The following is a 22547-nucleotide window of genomic DNA, read 5'->3' on the forward strand; positions in this document are numbered from 1 at the left end:
CATGTTAAAGAAACGTAAAAATAAAACCCTAAATATTTAAATAGAAAATTCTAAAATAATGGCACATTCTGATGCTCATGCATATAATTGATAATATATCAGATAGTATTTTATTCTTTAGTGAAATGTCACAAAGTTTGAAATAAAACGGGAAAAATAAATCTTAAACGTTAAGGTTAAACACGTAATATCATTAAAGCCCCTCTTCCAATAAATCTTCCGCTTCTGTTGAAGAAATATCTTCCCAAAATCTTTTGCGTGATGGTTTCACATATAAAGCCAAATTCCTTAATTTTTTTTCTTCCAGTCAGGGCAGCAAAAGTCAGTTTTATAAAAGAAGTTGTTTTCTCCTTTCATAAAGGATATTTCGACAATTTCCTTTATTAATATAGTATCGCTGTTATTGCTTTTGCTCTTTTTTAAAGTACTTCCGACAAAAATATTTTGAACATTAAAAAAATCTGAAAAAGTCATTTGTTTTGGCACTAAACGTTTAGGGGACTTTTCTACGACTTGTACAAAATCATCCATATCTTCAATTGTCTAAAATTTTTTTGTCGACTATTCTATTTTCCCATGCAAACCATCAGCCGAATTGTATGTATGTTCCTTCAATAAGTATTTTATTGTTACAGAGTGTAATGAACAACATTAGTTATTAATATATAACAAAAGCATGTAAAACAAATACTAATTCTTATTTTGTGCTGTACAATTGTCTGCCTATAAGATTATATCTGTAGCATCTCTACACAAATCTAAAAACCTAACAAAGACACTGGCTACATCTTCACCTCTTCTTCCAGCAATCGCCTCGTGCCACAAAATGGCAAAATGTTCGTCATAATTTTTCTTTAATGAAGCAAAAGTCTCAGTAAAAACAGTAAGTCTTGATGTAAAAAACGAGTCTTTTATTTTGGGCATTCTTGGCAGTAAAAACACTTTCTGCATATCCACGGCATAAACCTTGACGGCTGGATTTTCTAGGAACTACTTGGCATCTTTCTGTTATATAAGGAGCGACGTAGGTAATACTAAACAAAAATAACCATAACAGTTGTTGCTCGTTAATATTATGTTATTAAAATAATTATTCTATAATTAAAATCTGATACATTAAATTTTATTGAAATAAGACAAAAGGCCGAAATATTATAGGCAGAAAACTTCAACGATTTAGCTGGTAGGTTAGGTAGATTCAGTTGCTCAAAAATAATAAAATATTATCTGAAATTGAGGACAATAATTTATTATATTTAATTGCAGATACTGTATGTATATTTTGTAGGAACTTTTAAGTTTTTTGTTAAAGAATAGCAAAAGTAGTAGTTAAAGGCCGGTAAAAGGGTATACAAATTACCTCTGTTATGTGCTCTTCTTTTTTAAGCTGACTATTCTCATCATTCTGAAGGTCCAGTTGAATACAAGTACCACACTTATCGGCTTCGATTTCATAAAACCCAATATTCATCTTGTCTATCTCTTTACGGTAGGTTTCGTAACAGACTTTATTTCCCGGGTGCCTTTTATTGTAATCATCGTGCATATCTTTAATTGATATTTCAGTAGAAAGGTATTTTCTATGCAGCGCGCGCTCCCTCCGGTAATAAGAAGGTTTTGGATTGCAGGAATTTATGTGATCTTTAATGGGTGTTTTGGATTTTATGTTAGATGGGGTGCGCTTTTCCCTTTGATCGTTTGAAGGGGTTGACAGCTTTATCCCATGAGTGTCTTTGCATTTTTTTATTTTTAACATGTGATCGACAATTGTGCTACTTTTATAACCTAAGGTCGACAGAAAAAACTTTTGACACACCTTTATTTCTTCTTTATTATTTGTATTTATTTATTTTTAGCCGGTAAATTCTCGAGAAATTTCTACGGCTCTCTCGAACCTGTCGTTTAGCCTTTTTCTCAACAGTTTCTTCTCAAGTAACCAGATGTGGTCGTGAATATTTTTTCTTTTATGTTCATTAAACAAATTTGTACACCGTTTAAATTCGCAAACTGGATTTCTAAGAGGATGGATATTTTTGTTTCTAGATATCCTTTGATCTAAAGTTCAAGCACGCTTCATTTTTTTTAACTCATTTTTTTCCTCCATTATGACTTTATTTTCTTCATCAACTATATCATCCTGTTCAAGTTCAATTTTTTTTAATGTTGGGTATGTAATCTGGATCCTGTAAATCGTCGTCTTGATCGTCCGGATCGAAAAGGATCGTATCTTGATCCACTACTTCCAAAGCACATTTTTCACTTGTCTGCATTTCCAAACATTGATCAACACTGCTTCTTGTCTTGACCTTTTTAGAAAAAATCAATTGTTTAGATAAGTCCACTTACCTTATTTCTTAACAATTCTACCATTCTCCGTGTCCTGTTTGAATACATTTTGATGTTACTAACGGCACACAGCACGAATTACGACAACGAAGACTGACTCGACCGCACTTGGCAGAGGATTACGAAATACTAAATTAAAACAATGGCAAAGCAAAGTATATGAAACGCATGCCTTATTCTGCCTTAATTCCGTTGACAAATATTGTAAAGTGTTGCCAAGGCAAAGTAATGTATGAGCACATACATTCTTTTGCCTTGGTACGACAAAAAAAAATAATTTAATTTACAATATTTTGTAATGTAAGTAATTGCATATACATTATTTTGCCTTGGGACAGTACCAAAAAAGTGTATATACATTAATTTGACAGGGCCATTATCTCCCTTAATTTTTAAGCTATAAAAATTCTAAAAATATTCACTTATGCAGGAAAAAAATCCGATTCCAAATATCCAAAAAACTCATTTTCGCATTTTTTGCGAGTACATCCTTTTGCCTTGGCACGGCAGATTTGGTTTCAACCATTTTACCCCAAATCTGTTTCTCATTAAATGTAACAGCACAGTCTAACAATGAAATCTATATACTGAAATCTATATACTGAAATCTATATATACTAAATCTATATATAGTTGAAATCTATATACTTTGGTAACAGCAATTTTGATGTTTTTCTTAAAACATTTATGCAAAGAGGACATTTTTATTTTTAACTGTCAAAAACATAACCTTTCAGAAATGCTGTTTCAGTACGAAACAAGGTTCCATACATTTATATGGATCAGAAATATTAATAATATATTGAAGGGAAAGTCCACAATTCGTAATTCAAGTAATTCAATCAAATTGTATGCTTCAAAAAAATATGAAAAGCATCAGAAATTTAAACAGAGGATAGAGAGAATGAAAAATTTGAAATCATGATTTTAAAGTGTATTATGACTATGAAAGACTACCTAAAGAAAGGCTTTGTTAGAAAGACACCTAAGAGTTGTTCTACCTAAAGAATTGTTTTGCTGATATGAGGGGGAAACATCAGAATCGCCCTCACCGATTGAGCTCTCAGTTAATGTGCGTAACCACATAAAATCTTTTAAAAGTAGGAAGTCATATTATAGCCTTAAAAAATCATCAAAGATCTGCCTCCCTAAAGAGCTCAACGATAAGAAAATGCACAAAATGTAAGGCGACAAATTCCCCAATGACCCAATAATTTATGAAGCATACACACAAATTTTCGTCAAAGATTTTAATATTAGTTTCGGGTATCCTCGCTCCGATACGTGTAGTGTGTGTGATAAATACATAGTTAAAATGAAGTCACTACAAGAGAAACTAAAGAACACTATCGAAAACGAGGCACAGTTGGAATTACAAAATAAAATTAAAGGTTTGGAAAATGAAAATAAATTGCATAAACTTAAAGCAGCTACTTTCTATACTAGAAAGCGACACGCTAAAATACAGTCCAGAAAAAATGAGTCAATTGAAGCTATAACCATGGACTTTTCCAAAAATCTTCCTACACCCAACATCACTACCAATGATGTATACTACAAAAGGCAATTGTCAGTTTTAATATTCATAAGCTCTCAACCAATGAGGCTTTTTTATACATACCCTGAGACTATTGCCAAGAAAGGTGCTGATGAAGTCGCGTCTTTATTACATGATTTTTGCCATAATATTCTAGGACAAACTGTTAGATGTTTGGAAATATTTTGCGACTCATGCGCAGGCCAAAATAAGAATTACACCATTATACGCCTCTTACATCATATGGTCCATAAAGAAGGTAGGTTTGATAAAATCAAAATTACATTTCCAATTCGGAGGCACACGTACTTAAGAGTGCGATAAAGACTTTGCTCTCATCAAACAGAAAACAAGAGTTGAAGTTCCATCCCAATGGGTTGAGGTTTTTAAAAGTGCTAGGGTTAAACAAATGCCATTTAATGTTATTAAGTGTACTACAGACATTTTACATGCATGGACAAAATTTTTAACCCCTCAATATAAAAAAAACCTGTCCATTTCCAACAAGGCCAATAAAAGAACTAATAATAATCCATCAACATCCACGAACAATTCAAATGCGAGAAAGTTACAATGAAGCTATATCAAGTTTTGTTTTAATATCCCCAAGGCCAGGCATAGCGGCTGCAACACCGGACAAACTTTACAATGGCCTCATTCCTATTCCCAAGTTGAAGTATGACCAACTGCAGGAACTTTGTAGATGAAAAAAAGAAGTTTGTAGATGAAACGTCACAAATCTACTACACTAATTTGCCATATCATGCTAATAATAGGACTGTAGATGATGCAGATATGGTAAGTGACAGCGATGAAGTGATATTTTCTACTAATAATAAGGTAATTTCTTTTTCAGCAAAAGTAACCTATCAATACCAATGTCTATTATAATGTCCGTGCCAAACATGACTCGCTACTTCGGAATGAAGGTAAGCCACAACGGTCTAATATTAAGGTCCTTAGTAATGTTGTATTCTTGTTATAGCGGCGTTCAAACGTAATTCTTGTGGACTTGGATCGTTTCTCGGTACACCGAAGAGAAGGAATCTTCAATTATTTTTTTTTCCAAAATTCTGTTTATTTTTTCGTGATTTTTAGTAGTCTCTAAGTATTGCCCATGTTAATGACTTCTAATAAAAAATAGTACAAAACGATTTATTTTTTATTGTTTTGCATGGAAGTCTTCAAACTTTTAAATTCGTTTTTCTCAAAAATATAAAAATGTGACTTAGATCGTTCTTCCCCTGTAGTCTTCATATACATACGTACCCTTTTCGATTTTCGACCAAAAAAAATTATTTTTTTATTGGGTTTTTTTACTGGAAATTGTTAGATTAGGGCTTACTTTAAAATTTGCCAATAATCATTTTAGGAAAAAAAATCGTACGGTGGAAAAAAACCAGTTTTCTTTTGTTTTCCCACATTTTTAATTATATCTCGGCTTCTATAGCTTCGATTCAATTTGTTTATGGTTTCTTTTATTCCTTATTCTCGCCCTGTCAATTCTTTTGATATTTTACTATTAGCTTACTATTGGCTTTTATAAATAAAACAATAAAATCAAAAAAATTCACGAAAAACCCGGTTGTCTTATCCCCATACATGAATTTTTATGGGACCTGATAAATCGTGGAAAATTTTATCATAAAGCTTTTTTACTAGTTTTTGAATGGTCTTTAACCAGAAGAAGGAAATTTTGAATTCGGTGCATATTTTGAAAAAATGTTCGAAAATCGAAAAACACAAAGAAGTAGGTTTTCTGTTCATTTTAGAGTCGAATTGTTAATAATCTTTTTTAAAGCTATTTTGAAGTAGTATAAGATTGAAAAAAAAAATTTAAATTTTTCCATAGGGCTCTTGATAATTCGATATTTATGTTTAATAGTTTTTTCCAATTTTCTTTTCCGATTCTATAATAGCTAGAACCGATTCGTTTAGACAGACGGATAGCTCTTAATATTCCCACGGACTTTTATTCCATACAAAAAGTTGTCAGAGTTATAGTTTATTTATAAAAAAATAAAAACCATTTTTTCGAAACTTTTCCTGACCCTTTCGATTTTCGACCAAAAAAAATTTTTTTTTTCTTGGGTTTTTTTCTTGGAAATTGTTAGTTGAGGGCTTATCTTTTATTCGGATTCTTTTATTCGGATTCCATGAGATGGTATCTTTTATTCCTTTTTCTCCTCCTGTCAATTCGTTTTATATTTCATTACAATAAGCTTTTAAAAATAAGACTGAAGAATCAAAAAAATCGAAAAAAATTGAAAAAATGCTCATTTTGGCCCCTGATTTTGCTTCAAAATCGAAAAATGCAAAGAAATAGGTTATACGTTCATTTTAGACAAAAATTAGTAATAAACTTTTTTAAGGGTAGGTTGAACTGGTACAGGATAGAAAAATAAAAAATTAAAATTTTTTCATAGGGCTTTTGATAATTCGATATTTATGTATAGTGGTTTTTTCGAATTTTCTCCGATTCTGTGATAGATAGAGTCAATTCGTTTTAACACGCGGATACCTCGTAATATTCCCAAGAACTTTTATTAATAACAAAAAGTTGTCAGAGTTATAGTTTATTTATAAAAAAATAAAAGCCATTTTTTCGAAATTTTTCGTGGGTATACCCCTTTTAATCTTCGACTAAAAAAAATTTTTTTTCTTGGGTTTTTTTAGTGAAAATTGCCAGTTTAGGGCTAACATTAAAATTTGTCAATAATCATTTATTTAAAAAAAAATGTACCGTGGGAAAAAACCAGTTTTCTTTTGTTTTTCCCACATTTTTACTAATATCTCGGCTTCTATAGCTTCGATTCAATTCGTTAGGAGTTTCTTTTATTACTAATTCTTTTCCTGTTAATTCTTTTCAAATTGTAACGAAGTTACAATTTGAAAAGATTTGAGAAGATTTGAGAACAATTTGAGAAGAATTTCCTGTAATTCTCTTATTTATCTATTATAAACAAATACACAAAAACAACAGTAATTATTGTGCACACGACAAACGAAATCTTATCACAGCAACTCGACGGCTCTTTATTGTTCGAGCGGAACACGTAGAATGGATCAACTCAAATCTCGATTCCTCACGTGCCGAGTGCCGACCGTAGGCGATCGGAGTGCTGTTTTCTTTTTTCTTTTTTTGCCTGTATAAGGGATTTTTGAGATATGGAATCCCCTTATCTGTGAAATTCTAACACGGCCAACCTGCGAAATAAGTCGTTCTCGACGTTAGTGATAATAAAAGGCATATAGACAAACAAAAAATAGACGGTTAAGAGCACAACTTAATTTATTAAAAAAAAATTAACAGAGATCAAAACTTATTAATTAATATAATCAGCAGACTTCAAAATTCGACTTATTATTTAATACAACAAACAAAATTACAATCTGAAAAAACATCGCCTAATCCTAATAATAATTATACTGATTTCACTGGTATTTAAAAAATTGATCTAGTATAATCATGATCAATTATTAACAAAAATAAATCAATAGAATATTAACAATATTTAACAAGCAAAGTACAAAGAGAATACAAAAGAAAAATGCGTATATAACGATACAAATATTTTCCAACCATCATGATAACTTTGGGTATATTGTGAATAGGAACTCGAGTAGTGAAGCCTTAAAGATCCTTATCTTGGTCTTCCTGTTCTATGTTTGTAGTCTCTACAGGGTCTTCTCCGATTCCGTTAGAGTCTTCTACACTGCAATAATACAATTTCCACTTTAGGTCACTTGTTTTCTTGTGCTGAGTAATGCACAAAAATAACAAAGAGCTATAAACATGAATACATAATCATGCAAATTGTAATATTTAGGTATCAAAACATACCCATGCAAAGCGTAACAAGCTTTAAAACATACGCATGCAATGCGTAGCAAGCTTTAAAACATGAAACCCTTGCATGCAAAGCGTAACAAGCTTTAAACACGCACCATGCAAAGCGTAGCAAGCTTTAAAACATGAAAACATACGCATGCAAAGCGTAACAAGCTTTAAACATGCCTCATGCAAAGCGTAGCAAGCTTTAAAACATGAAAACATACACATGCAAAGCGTAACAAGCTTTTCAAACATGCCTCATGCAAAGCGTAGCAAGCTTTAAAACATGATAACACTACAACACCAAATAATTCTAACACTGGTCCATAAATCTGTCACTTACTCGTTTTCTAAATCTCCGAGAAGATCTTCCATTTCTACCATCATTGACCAGTGGCTGGGCCAGATCCTTAGTTGTTCTTTTGCTGCCTTTGTAACAAGAGATTTACCAACTCTTCTAATTTCATAGCGCCCTTCAGGAGTAATTCCAACTATTTCAAAGGGTCCTTGAAACTCGTATTTTAGTTTGCTTTGATGCATTTGATCATCACGATGCATAAGAACAAATTCTCCTATATTAAAGTGCTTTGTATTTCGTCGTTTCTCATTTTCTTTAATTTCAGCTTCTGTCAATTTATCCAAATGTTTCTTAATCCTATTACGATTCAACTGCAAATTTCTTAAGGGTTGCAGGTCAGAACTTATATCGGATATTACGCTTTGAATAAGAGGTGTTGAGCTTTCAATTCCAATTAAGGCCCTAAGTGGAGTTTCTTTAGTCGTTTTTTGAACGGTAGTATTTAATACTGATTGAATTTTCCAGAGAGTGCTCGCCCATTCTGACCGAACTTTTGTTTCTACTCGAAGAAGATTCATAATTGTTCTCATATACCTTTCCACTTGACCATTAGCCCTGTGGATATCAGGTGTCGTATAATGGTATCTAATATTTAATGAGTCTAAGAATTCTGGGAGGCTTAGGTTTTTAAAGTTTTTACCAGCGTCCACAGTTATCTGTTTTGGTGTTCCAAACAATGAAATAAAAAGTTGAAAGGCTCGTTTTGTTTCTTCTGCTTTAACCGATTTAAGTGGAACAAGTACGCAATATTTGCTAAATACGTCAATCAATACCAGAACGTGTTTAAACGCCACGCCTTCCGCCGCGTGACCTTCCGCCGTAGTTTCTAAGGGTCCTAAACAATCGGCATGAATTGTATAAAAATCGCCGGAGCATTAGCCAAGCCAAAGGGCATTCGCAAATACTCAAAATGCCCGTCAGGGGTGATGAATGCAGTTTTGGGAATGGATTCAGCATCAATGGGAATTTAATGAAATCCGGAGGACATGTCCAAAGATGTAAACACTTTTCCTTTTCCTAACCGGTCCAACTGGTCATCGATGAGGGGCAACGGGTATCGGTCCTTAATCGTATGTTGATTGAGCTCTCGAAAATCGACACACATCTCATAAGATCCCTCTTTCCTTTTGACAAGGATTATAGGACTTGCGTATGGTGATTGACTTTCCTGAATAATGTTGTTGGCTAGTAAATCATCCACAATCTCTCTGCCTTTCACTTAGAGACAAGCGGTACGGTCTTCTATTAACAAGTATAGTCGCTTCGCTCCTATACTTTTGGTCCGTGGGGACCAGTTTGGAACCTTTAGGACTTGTCAGTGATGGGCCTTAGAGGATTTCTTAAAAAAAATCGCAAATTATCAGATGTACTTAAGTCTGGTCAGTCGGGGGGGGGGGGGGGGGGGGGCTAAGGTTTATCTGCCAAGGAAAAAGAGGACCAGTTGTTGGGGTATCATGCTTGAAAGAACCATAATGTGTTATATAGTCGCGTTGTATGTCAATATAATGTGTTATTATGTCAAATATCTGTTAACGTTTATTAATTGCATCCTAAATAAACTCTAAATACCAAATTTCAACCCAATCGGATTAATAGCAAAAGAGTTACAGTGTCACGTGACCTGGACCTCAAATGTCAAATATCAGTCAACATTTATTAATTGCATCTAAATCAACCCCAAATACCAAATTTCAACCCAATCGGATCAATAGCAAAAGAGTTACAGTGTCACGTGACCCGAACCTCAAGTGTCAAAAATCTATCAAAATTTAATAATTGCATCCTAAATCAATCCCAAATACCAAATTTCAACCCAATCGGACACATAGCAAAAAAGTTACAATAGTCACGTGACCCAAAACTCAAATGTCAAATATCTCTCAAAAATAGTAATTTCATCCTAAATAAAGCTCAATTACCAAAATTTTTATTTATATCCCAAAACCAATGTTTAAGAATTATTAACATTTATTTTTAATAAACTCAATAGTATAAAACTCACCTAATATCTAAATCCATCTTTTAAATTAAATAGATCATTACGACTGACCCGCGTATATATTCGAATATTTTTAATAAAATAATAAGACAAATTTCATTTTGATTCACGGTATAAACACACTGACATTTCAAAAAAACGGCATTTTTTCACGTCAAAATGATTATTTGATTTCATAGTCCCTTAGAAATAATACAATACAAACAGTAACTATAGTTGAACGATACAAACAGCGTTCCTAACAACCATTGTTTGAATTTTATTTTGGCTCATTTCGTACCAAGCGATGGATCTTGACGCTATGGCCGAAAGCCTACAGGCTATTATCGAGTCTGTACCGGTAAGAATTTATTTAGATTATATTTTGAATTAGTTGTTCGTTATATTTTATCGAATAGTCGGAACCTCAACCCAACCCGAGGCAACCCATCCCAGGCCAGCCCAATCCAACTGAACCAAATCCTCCCAACCCAACCCAAGCCACCGAATCCTCCCAACCCACCTTCCTCGCAACGCAGTATTAATAGTAAGTATAAAATTCACTGGATTGAGATATTGCCATTTTTATTTTCTTTCTAATTCCCGCGGAAAACATTAAAATTTTTTATTTCGTTACAGAAGAAAATTATAATAATAGAGGGAGGAAATGGAGATCAAGGAATGGCAGGGTCGAGATGCGTAGAGAGCGCGTCAATCTCCACCAACAGAGTAATATATAACGTTTTTATATTGTATTTAAGTTTATTATATTTTTTTTTCTTTCAGAAACGTTATTGTCGGCCGTAACGGACGCGGTGGCCGGTGCAATACTGAAGCATACGAGTTACAGGGGCCATTACCGTGGTCGGGGCAGGAGAAACAATTAATTTTTTTTATTTTTATTGAATTATGTTTTTTTATAAACATATTATAAACATTTTATATAAGTATTGTTGTCTTATTAAAAAACTATAAAACATATGAATAGACTGGATATTCTGTGTACTGGATTGCCTGTATAATACTAAAATGTGATGATAATACTAATGTGTGAATGTGATCTTTTGAGAAAAGTGTAAAAGGGTTTTTTTTAATTTCATAATATGCTAACAGATGGCCATTGACTGGGGTATATTTGTGTTATACTTGTATGTCGCTCATTAAATCAAACTAAAAATAGAAATATATGTTACTGCAATGCACATTTATGTTACTCCAACAAAAACGCTCCTATATAAAGTCCAGTGCAACGATATATTAGAATGGTCACCCGTCAAAACACCAGCATTTTACTTCTCAAACAATGTAAATAGAAGGTGGATGACATTGTTTTGCAGGTGGAATGCTGGTGTTTTGACGGGTGACCATTCTAATATATCGTTGCACTGGACTTTACATACATCCTATAGTCATACATTCATCGCTCTCAAATATTCCAGTCTAGGGCCACCTTAAACCTGAAAATTCAGGCAACATATATCTCTAATATCAGCCCATATATGTTGGCAGAAAATAAAAATCTTGGATTTACTGTTAAAATAATAAAAAAGGAGAATATACTTCAAATGATGATTACAGCTGTCAATTTCACAAATATCGAAAATTCAATAAAATTAAATTTTCCTTGTTATAAGCAAGTGGAGAATTTTTACATATAATTTTAGTTATTACTAGTAAGAAATGTGTTGGTAATTTATTAAACAGTTTATATATTTTAACCAAGAATTTCATAGAACTCTACTTGTTTAGTTATTATGTTAATAATAATATATAAATTATTGACACATGATTGTCCAAAGATATTATGCCTCTTTTAAGAAATTAACACAAAATTTAGCATATAAATCTTAATTTATTATGGTCACGCTATAAAATCTGACTGATTAAAAAACTAAAAGGAATTAGAAGATGATTATCACGGTAACAATGATAAACGTAACTATAAAAATATGTAGAATTACAACATTTTTTATTACATTTTATTTTTCTCTTCAGAAAACACTAGTATTGTTAATAAGCTCTTCTGCTCTCCCCTGCAGGGTGTCGAGGAGACGGGCATAGGGCATATACTTTTTTCGTTAGGTTCTTTTTTCTGTAACAAAAGGCATAATTACATAATTTATTTAAAAAAATGATATGAAAGCAATGTTATACCTATATTCTCCACAGGTTGGGTTGGGTTGGGTTGAGTTGAGGAGGCGGGCATAGGGCATATACTTTTCTCGTTAGGTTATTTTTTCTGCAACAAAAGGCATAATTAGATAATTTATTTAAAAAAAATGATATGAAATCAATGTTATACCTATATTCTCCACAGGTTGGAAGTCCGTTTCTGGAAAAAGCGGTACCAAAGTAGTAATATCGTCATCAATCTTAATTTCCTAAATACAATATAATAAAGAATGTATGGTTAAAAAAAAATAAATATTAAAATATTAAATTACAATGACAAAACATTTGTCACAATCAGAAGATAATGTTGCTAAAAAAAGAATTTTATTTGTTTGAAAATCATCCAGGACTTGAGAGGCACTTGTCAGAGCGAAAATCAGTTTTTTGTAAATCGCGAATTAATTACATCAACTTTCTCTAAAAATTTCTTAATAAATTAACATAATAATATCTCATATTTATATCATGAACATTTATAACGAAAACTGATTTTACGAGGTTATGCTGTTTTAAATTAATATAGCATATTTAAACAAAACAGACATGGTCTGTTGATTTGCTATTTTTACAGATAAACCATACATTTCCATATCACATTGAAAATAAACCATAAAATATAAATTAAAGAATTAATTGTGCTTAGTAACCACATAGCAAAATTATATGTTTTACAAATAAATATGAAATTGTATAGTTTACTCTCCCAGAGAGACTTTTATAATTAAATATATATTTAAAATATATATAAAACTAGAAAAGGGATTTTCATTGTGAAAGCGAATGATTAATAGTAAGCCATGCCATTAGCACTAGGCACTTCTACAATTATCTACTATTTACCACACGCTAATCATTATACTCCGACTTTTGATACCTCAAGACGATAGCAAGAGTTGCCTCGCCGAATGAAAAATCCGCCACCCATTGCAATAAGTAATTACATGCATTATAACAAATTGGCCATTAAGCTAGTAGCCCGGGAGCCAGTGACAGATTTTTGTCAACCATCGCAACCCTAGCCAAACTTTGTGGAGTGTTAGATTTAGTTGTCCTCTAAAGCAAAATGACCGTCAGCTGGTCCACTAGCGGTGGGTGGGCCAATGGGAGGGCCGAAAACACGTAAAAAAATTTCAACTTTCAGCCATTTCAACCCTGCCGAAATTTTTGTAGATGGTAGTTTATATAATTATTTAAATTAAAAAAATCGTCAGCCGGCTGCATGTTGGTGGAAAGCCCGTCAGCTGACCATGAAAACATGTAAAATCTTCGCCGTTCATAGAAAATGAAGAAATATTAGATTTGGTAAAACAATACGAAGAATACAGTGAAAAAACATTGCAAGGCGATCATGGAAAGACCCCACAATACTAAATGCTATACATACGTTTCGTCGACTATTATTTGTTGCTAAATGCAAGTATTCGCAAAGGCGACTTCCAGTTATTCAAATATATGTTATCAAAAATGGTTAACTTATTTTTCACATTTAATCAGCCAAATTATTCGAGATATTTAGTTAAATATCTCGATAATTTGCTGAAAATTGACGACACACATCCTGGCCTGCGTTCGCAGCTAGAGGAGGGATCATTCAGCGTTAAAAGGACAAAGAAACCTTTTTCAAGGCAATCAGTTGACCTCACTCTTGAGCAAACTATTAATGCAGATGCTGCTAATAAGCTGACTGGAATTTCTTATATCACAAGTTCGATAGCAGCTAGACAGCGATGGTGCCGCAGCCACACCATTCGATCTGCGATTATTAGTCATACGTTAGATGATGCACATTTAACTAAAAAACAAGACGTGACACAAGATTTGTCAAAGGGTGTGATTAAAAAAAACAGCAGTCAACTAGCTCGATTAATTAGTGGAATAAAACGAAATATCAACCCGTTTGATAAAGTTTTAAACAAAAATAATTTATACAACATTTCTACTGGCCAAGCTGCACCAGAAAATATTGCTGACTTTTTGTTGAGTGTTGAAGAAACTGGAAATCAGCAGAGACAAAAATTTATACAATTGTGTGTAGACGATCCAAGTAAGTTTGATCAGGCTATTTCACAAAATAAACTTCATACTTTTGCCAGTATCATCAGTAAAAAAAAATTGTCAATTGCTGGAAAGGAAGTGGAGCTGAGAATGCAGCGTGATATTTTTGGCAAGCTTCTTTACATTTCCATGCAAAAAGAAGTTAATATTGCAAAGGTTCTTGCGTACCCATTAACGCCAGTACCTTTGTCAATGTGCCATCTTGATGGTTCTATTTGCAAGACTGAAAAATCGGCTCTGATGAAATTGTTGGAGAAAGAAGTTCAATCACAAGCACCTACAAACACAGATGTGATTATCTACGATGGATTTTTCATTCTTCACTTGATGAAAGAAGTACCAAATACTTTTGGAAACATTTCTCTACAACTTCTGCAGTGGATTTGTGCAACTCCAGCAAAAGTTATTATAGTCACATTCGACAGATACATTTTCCCGTCCATAAAAGATACGGAGCGTAAAATGAGGGGTATGGAAATATCTGATTATCGGATTGATGGTCCCGATCAGTTGCGAACGAAAGATTTGGCTACGGAGTTGAAAAATCCGAATTTCAAAGAAGCAATCGTCAATTTCTTCATTCAACACTGGGCTGAAAATCACATGGCACCTTATATGAATAATAAAGAGATTTATATCAACTGTGAATCATGTTATAAATATCAAGTGAACGATGGAAAAATTGTCAAAACGTTGGAGCCGTCATTGACGTGCCCCGCGCACGAGGAGGCGGACACCAAAATGATTTTTCACGTTTCGCAGTTGAAGTTCGATGCGAATATTACAATTCGTTGGTCTGATACAGATGTGTTAATCATCATGCTCGGTAATATGTCTCAAATACGTTACAACCATCACATTCATATGGAAGTTGGTACCGGCAATCACCATCGCTTTATTGACGTTACGAAATTATTCGACACTCTTGGAAAAGATGTGAGCGAAGCGCTGCCTGCCTTCCATGCTTTCACCGGGTGCGACTTCAATCCATCATTTTTCCGCAAAGGAAAAAAGCGACCGCTGGCAATAATGAGAGAAAGTTCTCGCTTCATTGAAGCATTCACACAAATGTCGATGCCATCGCATGAGAAGAGTGAACCTTTTAAAGTGATTGAAGAGTATATCTGTGCTGTGTACGGATTTAAAAAATTACAAAAAGTTAACCAGGCAAGAGAAGCAACTTTTCATAAAAATTACAAAATTGGTAGAAATGACGTCTTCCGTCTACCGCCGTGCCAAGCTGAATTAGTCAATCAATTTTCAAGAGCATGTTACATATCCGAAACATGGGCACATTCACACCTAAAAGTGCCCAATGGAAATGATCCATCGGAATATGGATGGACACAAGTCAATGATACTTTTAGGTACATCTGGTTTACTGGAAGACAGTTACCAGTTTCTGTCGATGACATCACTATGCAGCCTGACGAAGGTGAAAATTTTAAAATTTACTCTATACTTTTATTATATTTCGTTTGATACGGTGCGTAAATGCTTACATATAATTTTTTTTTATAGATACCATTAGTGATGATGATGACCTAATATCACAGGCAAGCTCTGATAGTGAGTCTGAATGCGATGATCAAGATAACGATAGTTGTACCAGTCACAGTGAAGATGAAATTGATGATGAACAGTGAATAGCCTTTATTTTGACAAAAACTTGCCTTTTTCACTACAAAATGTATTTTTTAATAATTTTTTTTTTAAACTGTAAATTATATATAAATTTCATTAATTTCATAAAAAAAATTTATAAAAAAATTTATAACGATTTATAATGAGAAATATCTGCTACAATGCATGAAATATATGTATCACTAACAGGTTTGTACGTATCATGTAAAATTCACGTCAAATAATATTATAATAATAATGTAAGTCATTTTAACCCTGCTGAAATTTTTATAGATGGTAGTTTATGTAATTATCTAAATAAAAAAAATCGTCAGCCGGCTGCATGTCGGTGGAAAGCCCGTCAGCTGATACACTTAACAACGCGGGTGGGTGGCATATGTGATTTACGCGCTACACCTTTCACAGCGCTAGCTGACGATTTTTTTTATTTAAATAATTATATAAACTATCATCTCTATAAATTTCAGCAGGGTTGAAATGACTGAAATAAAAAAAAAAATTACATGTTTTCATGGTCAGCTGACGGGCTTTCCACCAACATACAGCAGGCTGACGATTTTTTTTATTTAAATAATTATATAAACTAACATCTGCAAAAATTTCGGCAGGGTTGAAATGACTGAAAGTTGAAATTTTTTTACGTGTTTTCGGCCCTCCCATTGGCCCACCCACCGCTGGTGCGCTAGCTGATGGTCATTTTGCCTTAAAGCACAACGAAATTTAGTACTCCACAAAGTTTGGTCAGGGTTGAAATTGGTCAAAAAAATCTGTCACTGGCTCCCGGGCTATAGGTTTAATCACTTATCGCATAAGATGGCTCTAATATATAAAGACATCACATAGTGAAATCTTTTGGGGGTAGGGGGAGATCATAACCTAATATCTGAATCTAAGTGCGTCAAGAGTTTTGGTTACAGTCGGGCCGGATAACCCCTAGATGCATGTTGAGCTAGAAGTGTGAGTAAACTGATATTTTATTTGCTTGCAATGTAAAACTCACTGCTCATACTATCTGAATATTGCTTTGCTCATTTGTAATTTTGTTTATGTTAAATAGGTTTGTCCTAGTATTTTAACAAAATTTAACATTTTTCTAAGAGCAATAAGTATACATCTTCTAAAGGGTTATCAAACCCAGACATTCTAGTTATGCGATTATCATCACATTGCCACCATTGATCGTTATTATTAACTATAGATGTATAATGGCCAGATCCAATGGTGTTTCCATGATGCTTAACAACACTTTTTACTCGGAATATTTGCTCATCCAAAATAACACTTTCAGAGGCAAAATTGTAAAATTTGGTATTTATATTATTCCCTTGAGGGCCAATTCTCTGAAGACATACTACCAAATATTTATGGCATATAACCACTGAGCGTGTTTTTAGATTATTGTTACAGTATGGGCATAATCTATCAGAGTCTTTTAGCATTAACGTTGAATTAAAATCAATTAAATTGCCACAGTTTTCAGGAAAATAAAGAAAATGAGTGTATATTAATTGTTCATTTTCATTCATATTAATATTACAGTTTTGACAATTTAAAAGTTCATGACCATTAGCTTTTATGAAAACGCTAAAATCATCTGCATCTAATCTTCTGATTAAAGATTGACAAAATGATTGAGCGTCCATTTGTTGATTTACAGCAAAATTTTCACCATTTCGACCAGACACCAATTGTCAAACTTTTAATGTGGAATTCATTTTGGTCAACATAATATCATTAAGAATACTGTTTAGCGCTGTATTTCGCTTTGAAATGGAAAAGCGACATTCAGGTAAACATAAAAATGACTGTACGATGCTATTTGCATAACATGATACCATATCGGTATTTAATAAAGCAGGCGGTTTAGTAAATAAGTTGGGGTTGTTTTCGTCATCTGAACTAATATCTACTACCATATTGTCATTATTATCTTCTACACTTTGGTAAGTAGAGATACCCAATGAATTTTGTGTTGGTAAAATTTGCATTTGCTTGGTATTAAATTTTAGTTCAGAGCCTTTTGTAGATTGTTTATTTTTATCAACGTTTTTTACCTGCTTGGGAATAAAACCTTTATCATAAATACTAACCACTAGTGATTTATGGTGACTATACACAGTACATATTGTAAATATTGTAACTCAAATTATTAAAATTACTAAAAAGCCAATCAATTTGAGTTTTTGATTTTGTAGTTGATTCGCCAACACTCAATTTGCAACTTAAACCTTTAGATATTAAACAATTTTTCAAACCATTTTCATTTTGATTGATAATATCTTGATTAAAATCACCGATGATTAGGATATCACTTTGTTGATCAATAATCTCCTCCAAACAAAATTTAGCATGTGCAATGCTCAATTTTGGGGGAATATAAACTGCTATGACATAAATTTCATTCAAGTAAAATGTGATTGCTTGAAACACTATACCACAGAAATCTTTGGTGTATTTTTTCACTGACTTTATTTTTGCTGATACATTTTTTTTCTTGAAACAAATTATGCCAAAGGGTTTACTTACAGTTTGATCGTTATTCAGGTTGGCAAACACTTCAAAATCATTTATTTTTAAATTTTGTTTCTTTTTAAGTAACCAGGTTTCAACAAAAATTAGGAAATGTGCGTCTTTAAAAATGGGATTATTTTTTATAAAATTAAAATTTTTTGGTAGACTTTGCACATTTTGATAAGCAATAATGTATTTGACATTAGAATCATTAAGATACTGAGTGTCATACCTGGATGTTATAAGTTTGTTTTCTTGCATATTTACCAGTTCTTTATAAGCGGCATCCTTTTCGGTTACCGGTTTGGGGGCCTTAAAGTTACCAATGATGTAGAGGCCACTAAGCTTTGTGGCCCGACTACAAGCAACATAGGTACTGGTTCTCGCCATTCGATTACCAATGTGAACAGCTACTTGCTCATAGGTGGCACCATGAGTTTTGTGGATTGTAATTCCTTCACTGATTACAAGAGGAAACTGAAGACGCTCAACGTGAACATTGCTGCCTTTTTAAACTTTAATAGCTCGTGCAGCTTTTTCTATGGGCGTCCAGGTGTATAACACACCCATAGACTTCTTAAGGGATTCGTTTCTCTTGCGGCATTCCTGGCCTGACTTGGAATCGAAGAACTTCATCCACACTCTGAATGGAATTTTATTTCGGTCATAGTCTATTTGACGTAGGATGCCTGTTGCACCATTGACTATTCCATCACTGGTGTCCACATTCATTGAAATCATATATTTGGCATCTACCTGCAATATTAAATTTAACATTAGGCCAAAACTCTCCCCCTTTTTTAAGCTTTTTGCGTGTTCCAGAAATAAATGTTTTAGTAGTTCTGAGCAACTCCCTTTGATTACGTCTCTGGCTTGACTTACGGCTCGCTCGGTTTTAAATGTAGACAGTTTCATTTCATTGAATGCATCTACTTCTGCATTGGTGCAAAATAAATGCATAGTGTCTTCAGGAATTTGGTCAATACTGTCGACTTCCCTGGACTTGATCAATTGCACATCTTCGTCGGTCATTTTACCAAACGCCATATTATTGAGGGCAACTGCAAAAGACTTATCTTCTCTGTCTCATTATTTCTGAAAGTTCAAAATATTTAAAATGATCCCACAGATACGTTCCGCATAATTCTTTATACGGATTTGTTTTTACTGGGCAAAAAATATACATATCCCTTACTGGGGGTAATTGACGATTATCGCCGCATAAAATTATTGAAATATTTCCAAAGATGGCGTCAGATTTAAAGATTTGCTGCAATCTACTGTTAATATGGTCAAACAATCTGGCGCCAACCATGGAATATTCATCTATAATAATCAATTTTAAGTCACATAAATTACAATAAATAGTATTTAAAGTGTCATGGTGTAACGGAATTAATTGTTCACCATACTGAGCGATAGGTAATGATAATGCGAAATGTAAAGTTATACCTCCGATATTAAATGCCGCTTTACCTGTAGGCGCACAAAGTAACACTTTTAAACTTTCAGGATTATTTCCCGGTATTGAGTTGAAATGGCGCAATAACGACTAGGTTATTGCCGTAATCAGGTGACTTTTGCCTGTACCTGCTGGACCACTAAGTGTGCAGTAGAAAGTTTCCCCTTCAATTAGACTATCTTGCACGACATTAAGGAACTGATACTGCTTGTGATTCAGTTTGCTTATGAGGGCTTCATACTCTAAATCGCTTATTTGATGAGGCGTTGGGAAACCGATACGTTTTACTGGCGCTTCGTCGTCTTTCTTATCGATGATGTGATTAAATGGATCATAAATGGGGTTGTCTAGTCCATAAGGCATAAACTCATCATCGATTTCTCCACCGAATCCATCATCGTCTAATTGATTGGATCGGTCTTCGGCAAGTTTCAGTGCTTCGTCGATTACCTGTTCATCTAAAACATTGAACTTTTGTCGATTTGCAACAATCTCTTCGTATCGATCTTTGTATATGGTCTGTTGATCAATGTTCTCATTTTCAACTTCATCCACTTATTTCTCCATGGGATGTATAGCATTATTTGTTCCCTATAATAGTTAAGAGGGTCTTGCTGAAGTCCATAACTACGGTAGGCTAAAATTTTAGCATGACCCCTTTTAACTAAAACGCCACTTCCATCTTTTAAGGGTAAACCATTAGCCTTTGTTTCTGCTTGTTTCTTAAAGAAATCATAATAGGCCGCAAACTCAGCCAAACATATGTTTTCCATCTCATCAGGCCGCTGTTCATAGTGTTCTATAAGACCATCACAATAAATATTGGGATCGTCATTGTCCATTTCTTTAAGTTGTGCTAATGGTTTCAACATTTTTGTCCTTTCCCTGATTGGATTTGTATGGATGTATACATAGGAGGTACAGGTGTCATGCATCGGTAGTTGTAACACGCTGTAGGCGGCTTCCTGGGCACTTACTTCGCTCGCATTTAAGAAAGCTGCTGCAAGAGATTTAAGTTTGCCCTTAACATCTAAATTACCTTTTTTAATTTCTTCCATAGTCTTCATTAAAATATCAGATACACCTCTTTGAGACTTATTGATATAGTTGACTATGTAGGTGCAACAACCATATGGCTCAAAAACTAATTGAATGTCCATGTTGCTCTTCATCATGGAGAACATTTCAGCATTAAAATTGTTAATAAATCCATCTTTTGGCAGCCTTTCTAAAAATAAAGTGGTTTTAAAAATGTTGTGCTGTATAACATTAAGATACTCATCCTTAGACATACCAAGGTCAGCCAAAAAGTTTTCGAATGACAAATCTGGTTTATCTTTGAGCCTACGCATTATCATCAAAAACTTTTCAGACATGGCCTTACGTAAATCCGCTTCCTTGGTTTTGTCAATTTTTATTGGCGTTAGAATTACCGATTTATCCATTGGAAGGTATGGGATACCATACCTGCAAACTTTGTGTCCCCGCACTTCTTTTTGACACGATTTAGAATGATGCTGCGTATTAAACTGAATTGTATCACGGACACTTTCTAAATCACTATTACAGGTAATATACCTGTTCGCGAATTCGGCCACTCTTTGAAACTTTCTGGTGTTTCTTGGAATTTTGGAGCATTTGATAACCACAATAACCCGTGAACATGAGGAGACCCACGATGTTGAAATTCTATGCGGTAATAATGATGCTCTATGGGATTTTGTTTAAAGGGTCCATTTTGACTCTTCACATGTTTAAATAGCAGTTTGAACCGATAATCAAAGTATCTGGCACAAGTTATCGGATCTGTTCTAATTAAGCGAGTTTTTTCTAAGTAGGGCATACTCGCGGCCTCCTCTAGAGTAACATCTTTTTGATCAACAACTTGTGCTAATACCTTGATTAATTCGGGCCATGCTGTTTCGGCTGCTGACACGGTAAAAAACAGTGTAAGGATTCCAAATTGGCGAATCATACACAGTAATTTTGTCTTTTCGTGCTTCCAATAAGCAGGTGAACCTGCAATTCTACTAAGAAAATGGAATCCCATGTCACTTCGATTCAGCTGGTCTAGAAAATTTGCTTGTCTTACTTGTCCAGCTGTATATTTTCCATCCTCATTCCTCTTTTTTCTGAGACATGTTGCAATTGCACTGGATAATTGGATTAGTTGACGTTTTTTAAATGTATACAACAGATAGTCTGTCCTTGCAAATCGCCTGTCTTTGTGCTGAAGTTGTATTTTCGTCTGGTCAGAATAGGAGAATTTTGTAAGAAATTGCTTAGCATGTCCACAGAAAAGTGTAGGAAATGAGAGTTCATCGCTAAACTGGTCAAGCATCAAATGTATTGGCGTTTTACCTTCTCCTGGGGCAAAGCAGATATTTTCTAGGTTACATTTGTCAAGCAAAGTTTCTTGGCCCCCAGGATTTAAAGGCTCTTCTTCTTCATCTAAGAATTCCTCTAAATTGTATATATTGTTTTTTTCAATTGAAGATTCTGCTTGAATATTTTTATCGTCATTCTTAGATTCTAGGGGCACTTCCATTGTTTCGAAAAACGCATTATCGAACAATTCTTCAAAATTTTCACTACACACTATTTTAGAATCCAGTTCCACCACTTTTGAGCCTTCATTTAAGATCTGTG

General features: G+C 33.7%; 1 protein-coding gene and 1 long non-coding RNA gene across 2 annotated transcripts; both read right to left on the minus strand.

The window, feature by feature from the left end:
- Window positions 1-12252: 12252 nt before the first annotated feature.
- Window positions 12253-18816, minus strand: LOC126746720 (uncharacterized). Its single transcript, XR_007663958.1, has 3 exons — window positions 18669-18816; window positions 12357-12386; window positions 12253-12293 (listed from the first exon to the last, which is right to left on the minus strand). It is a non-coding gene; the product is annotated as an uncharacterized LOC126746720 (long non-coding RNA).
- A 67-nt stretch (window positions 18817-18883) lies between these two features.
- On the minus strand, window positions 18884-19510 carry LOC126746712 (uncharacterized). Its single transcript, XM_050455054.1, has 2 exons — window positions 19319-19510; window positions 18884-19192 (listed from the first exon to the last, which is right to left on the minus strand). Exons 1-2 carry the CDS (start codon window positions 19481-19483, stop codon window positions 18947-18949), a joined length of 411 nt encoding a protein of 136 aa, XP_050311011.1. The 5' UTR covers window positions 19484-19510; the 3' UTR covers window positions 18884-18946.
- Between the last annotated feature and the right edge of the window lie 3037 nt (window positions 19511-22547).

Source organism: Anthonomus grandis, chromosome 18 (assembly GCF_022605725.1).
Source record: "Anthonomus grandis grandis chromosome 18, icAntGran1.3, whole genome shotgun sequence".
Lineage (NCBI taxonomy): Eukaryota > Metazoa > Arthropoda > Insecta > Coleoptera > Curculionidae > Anthonomus > Anthonomus grandis.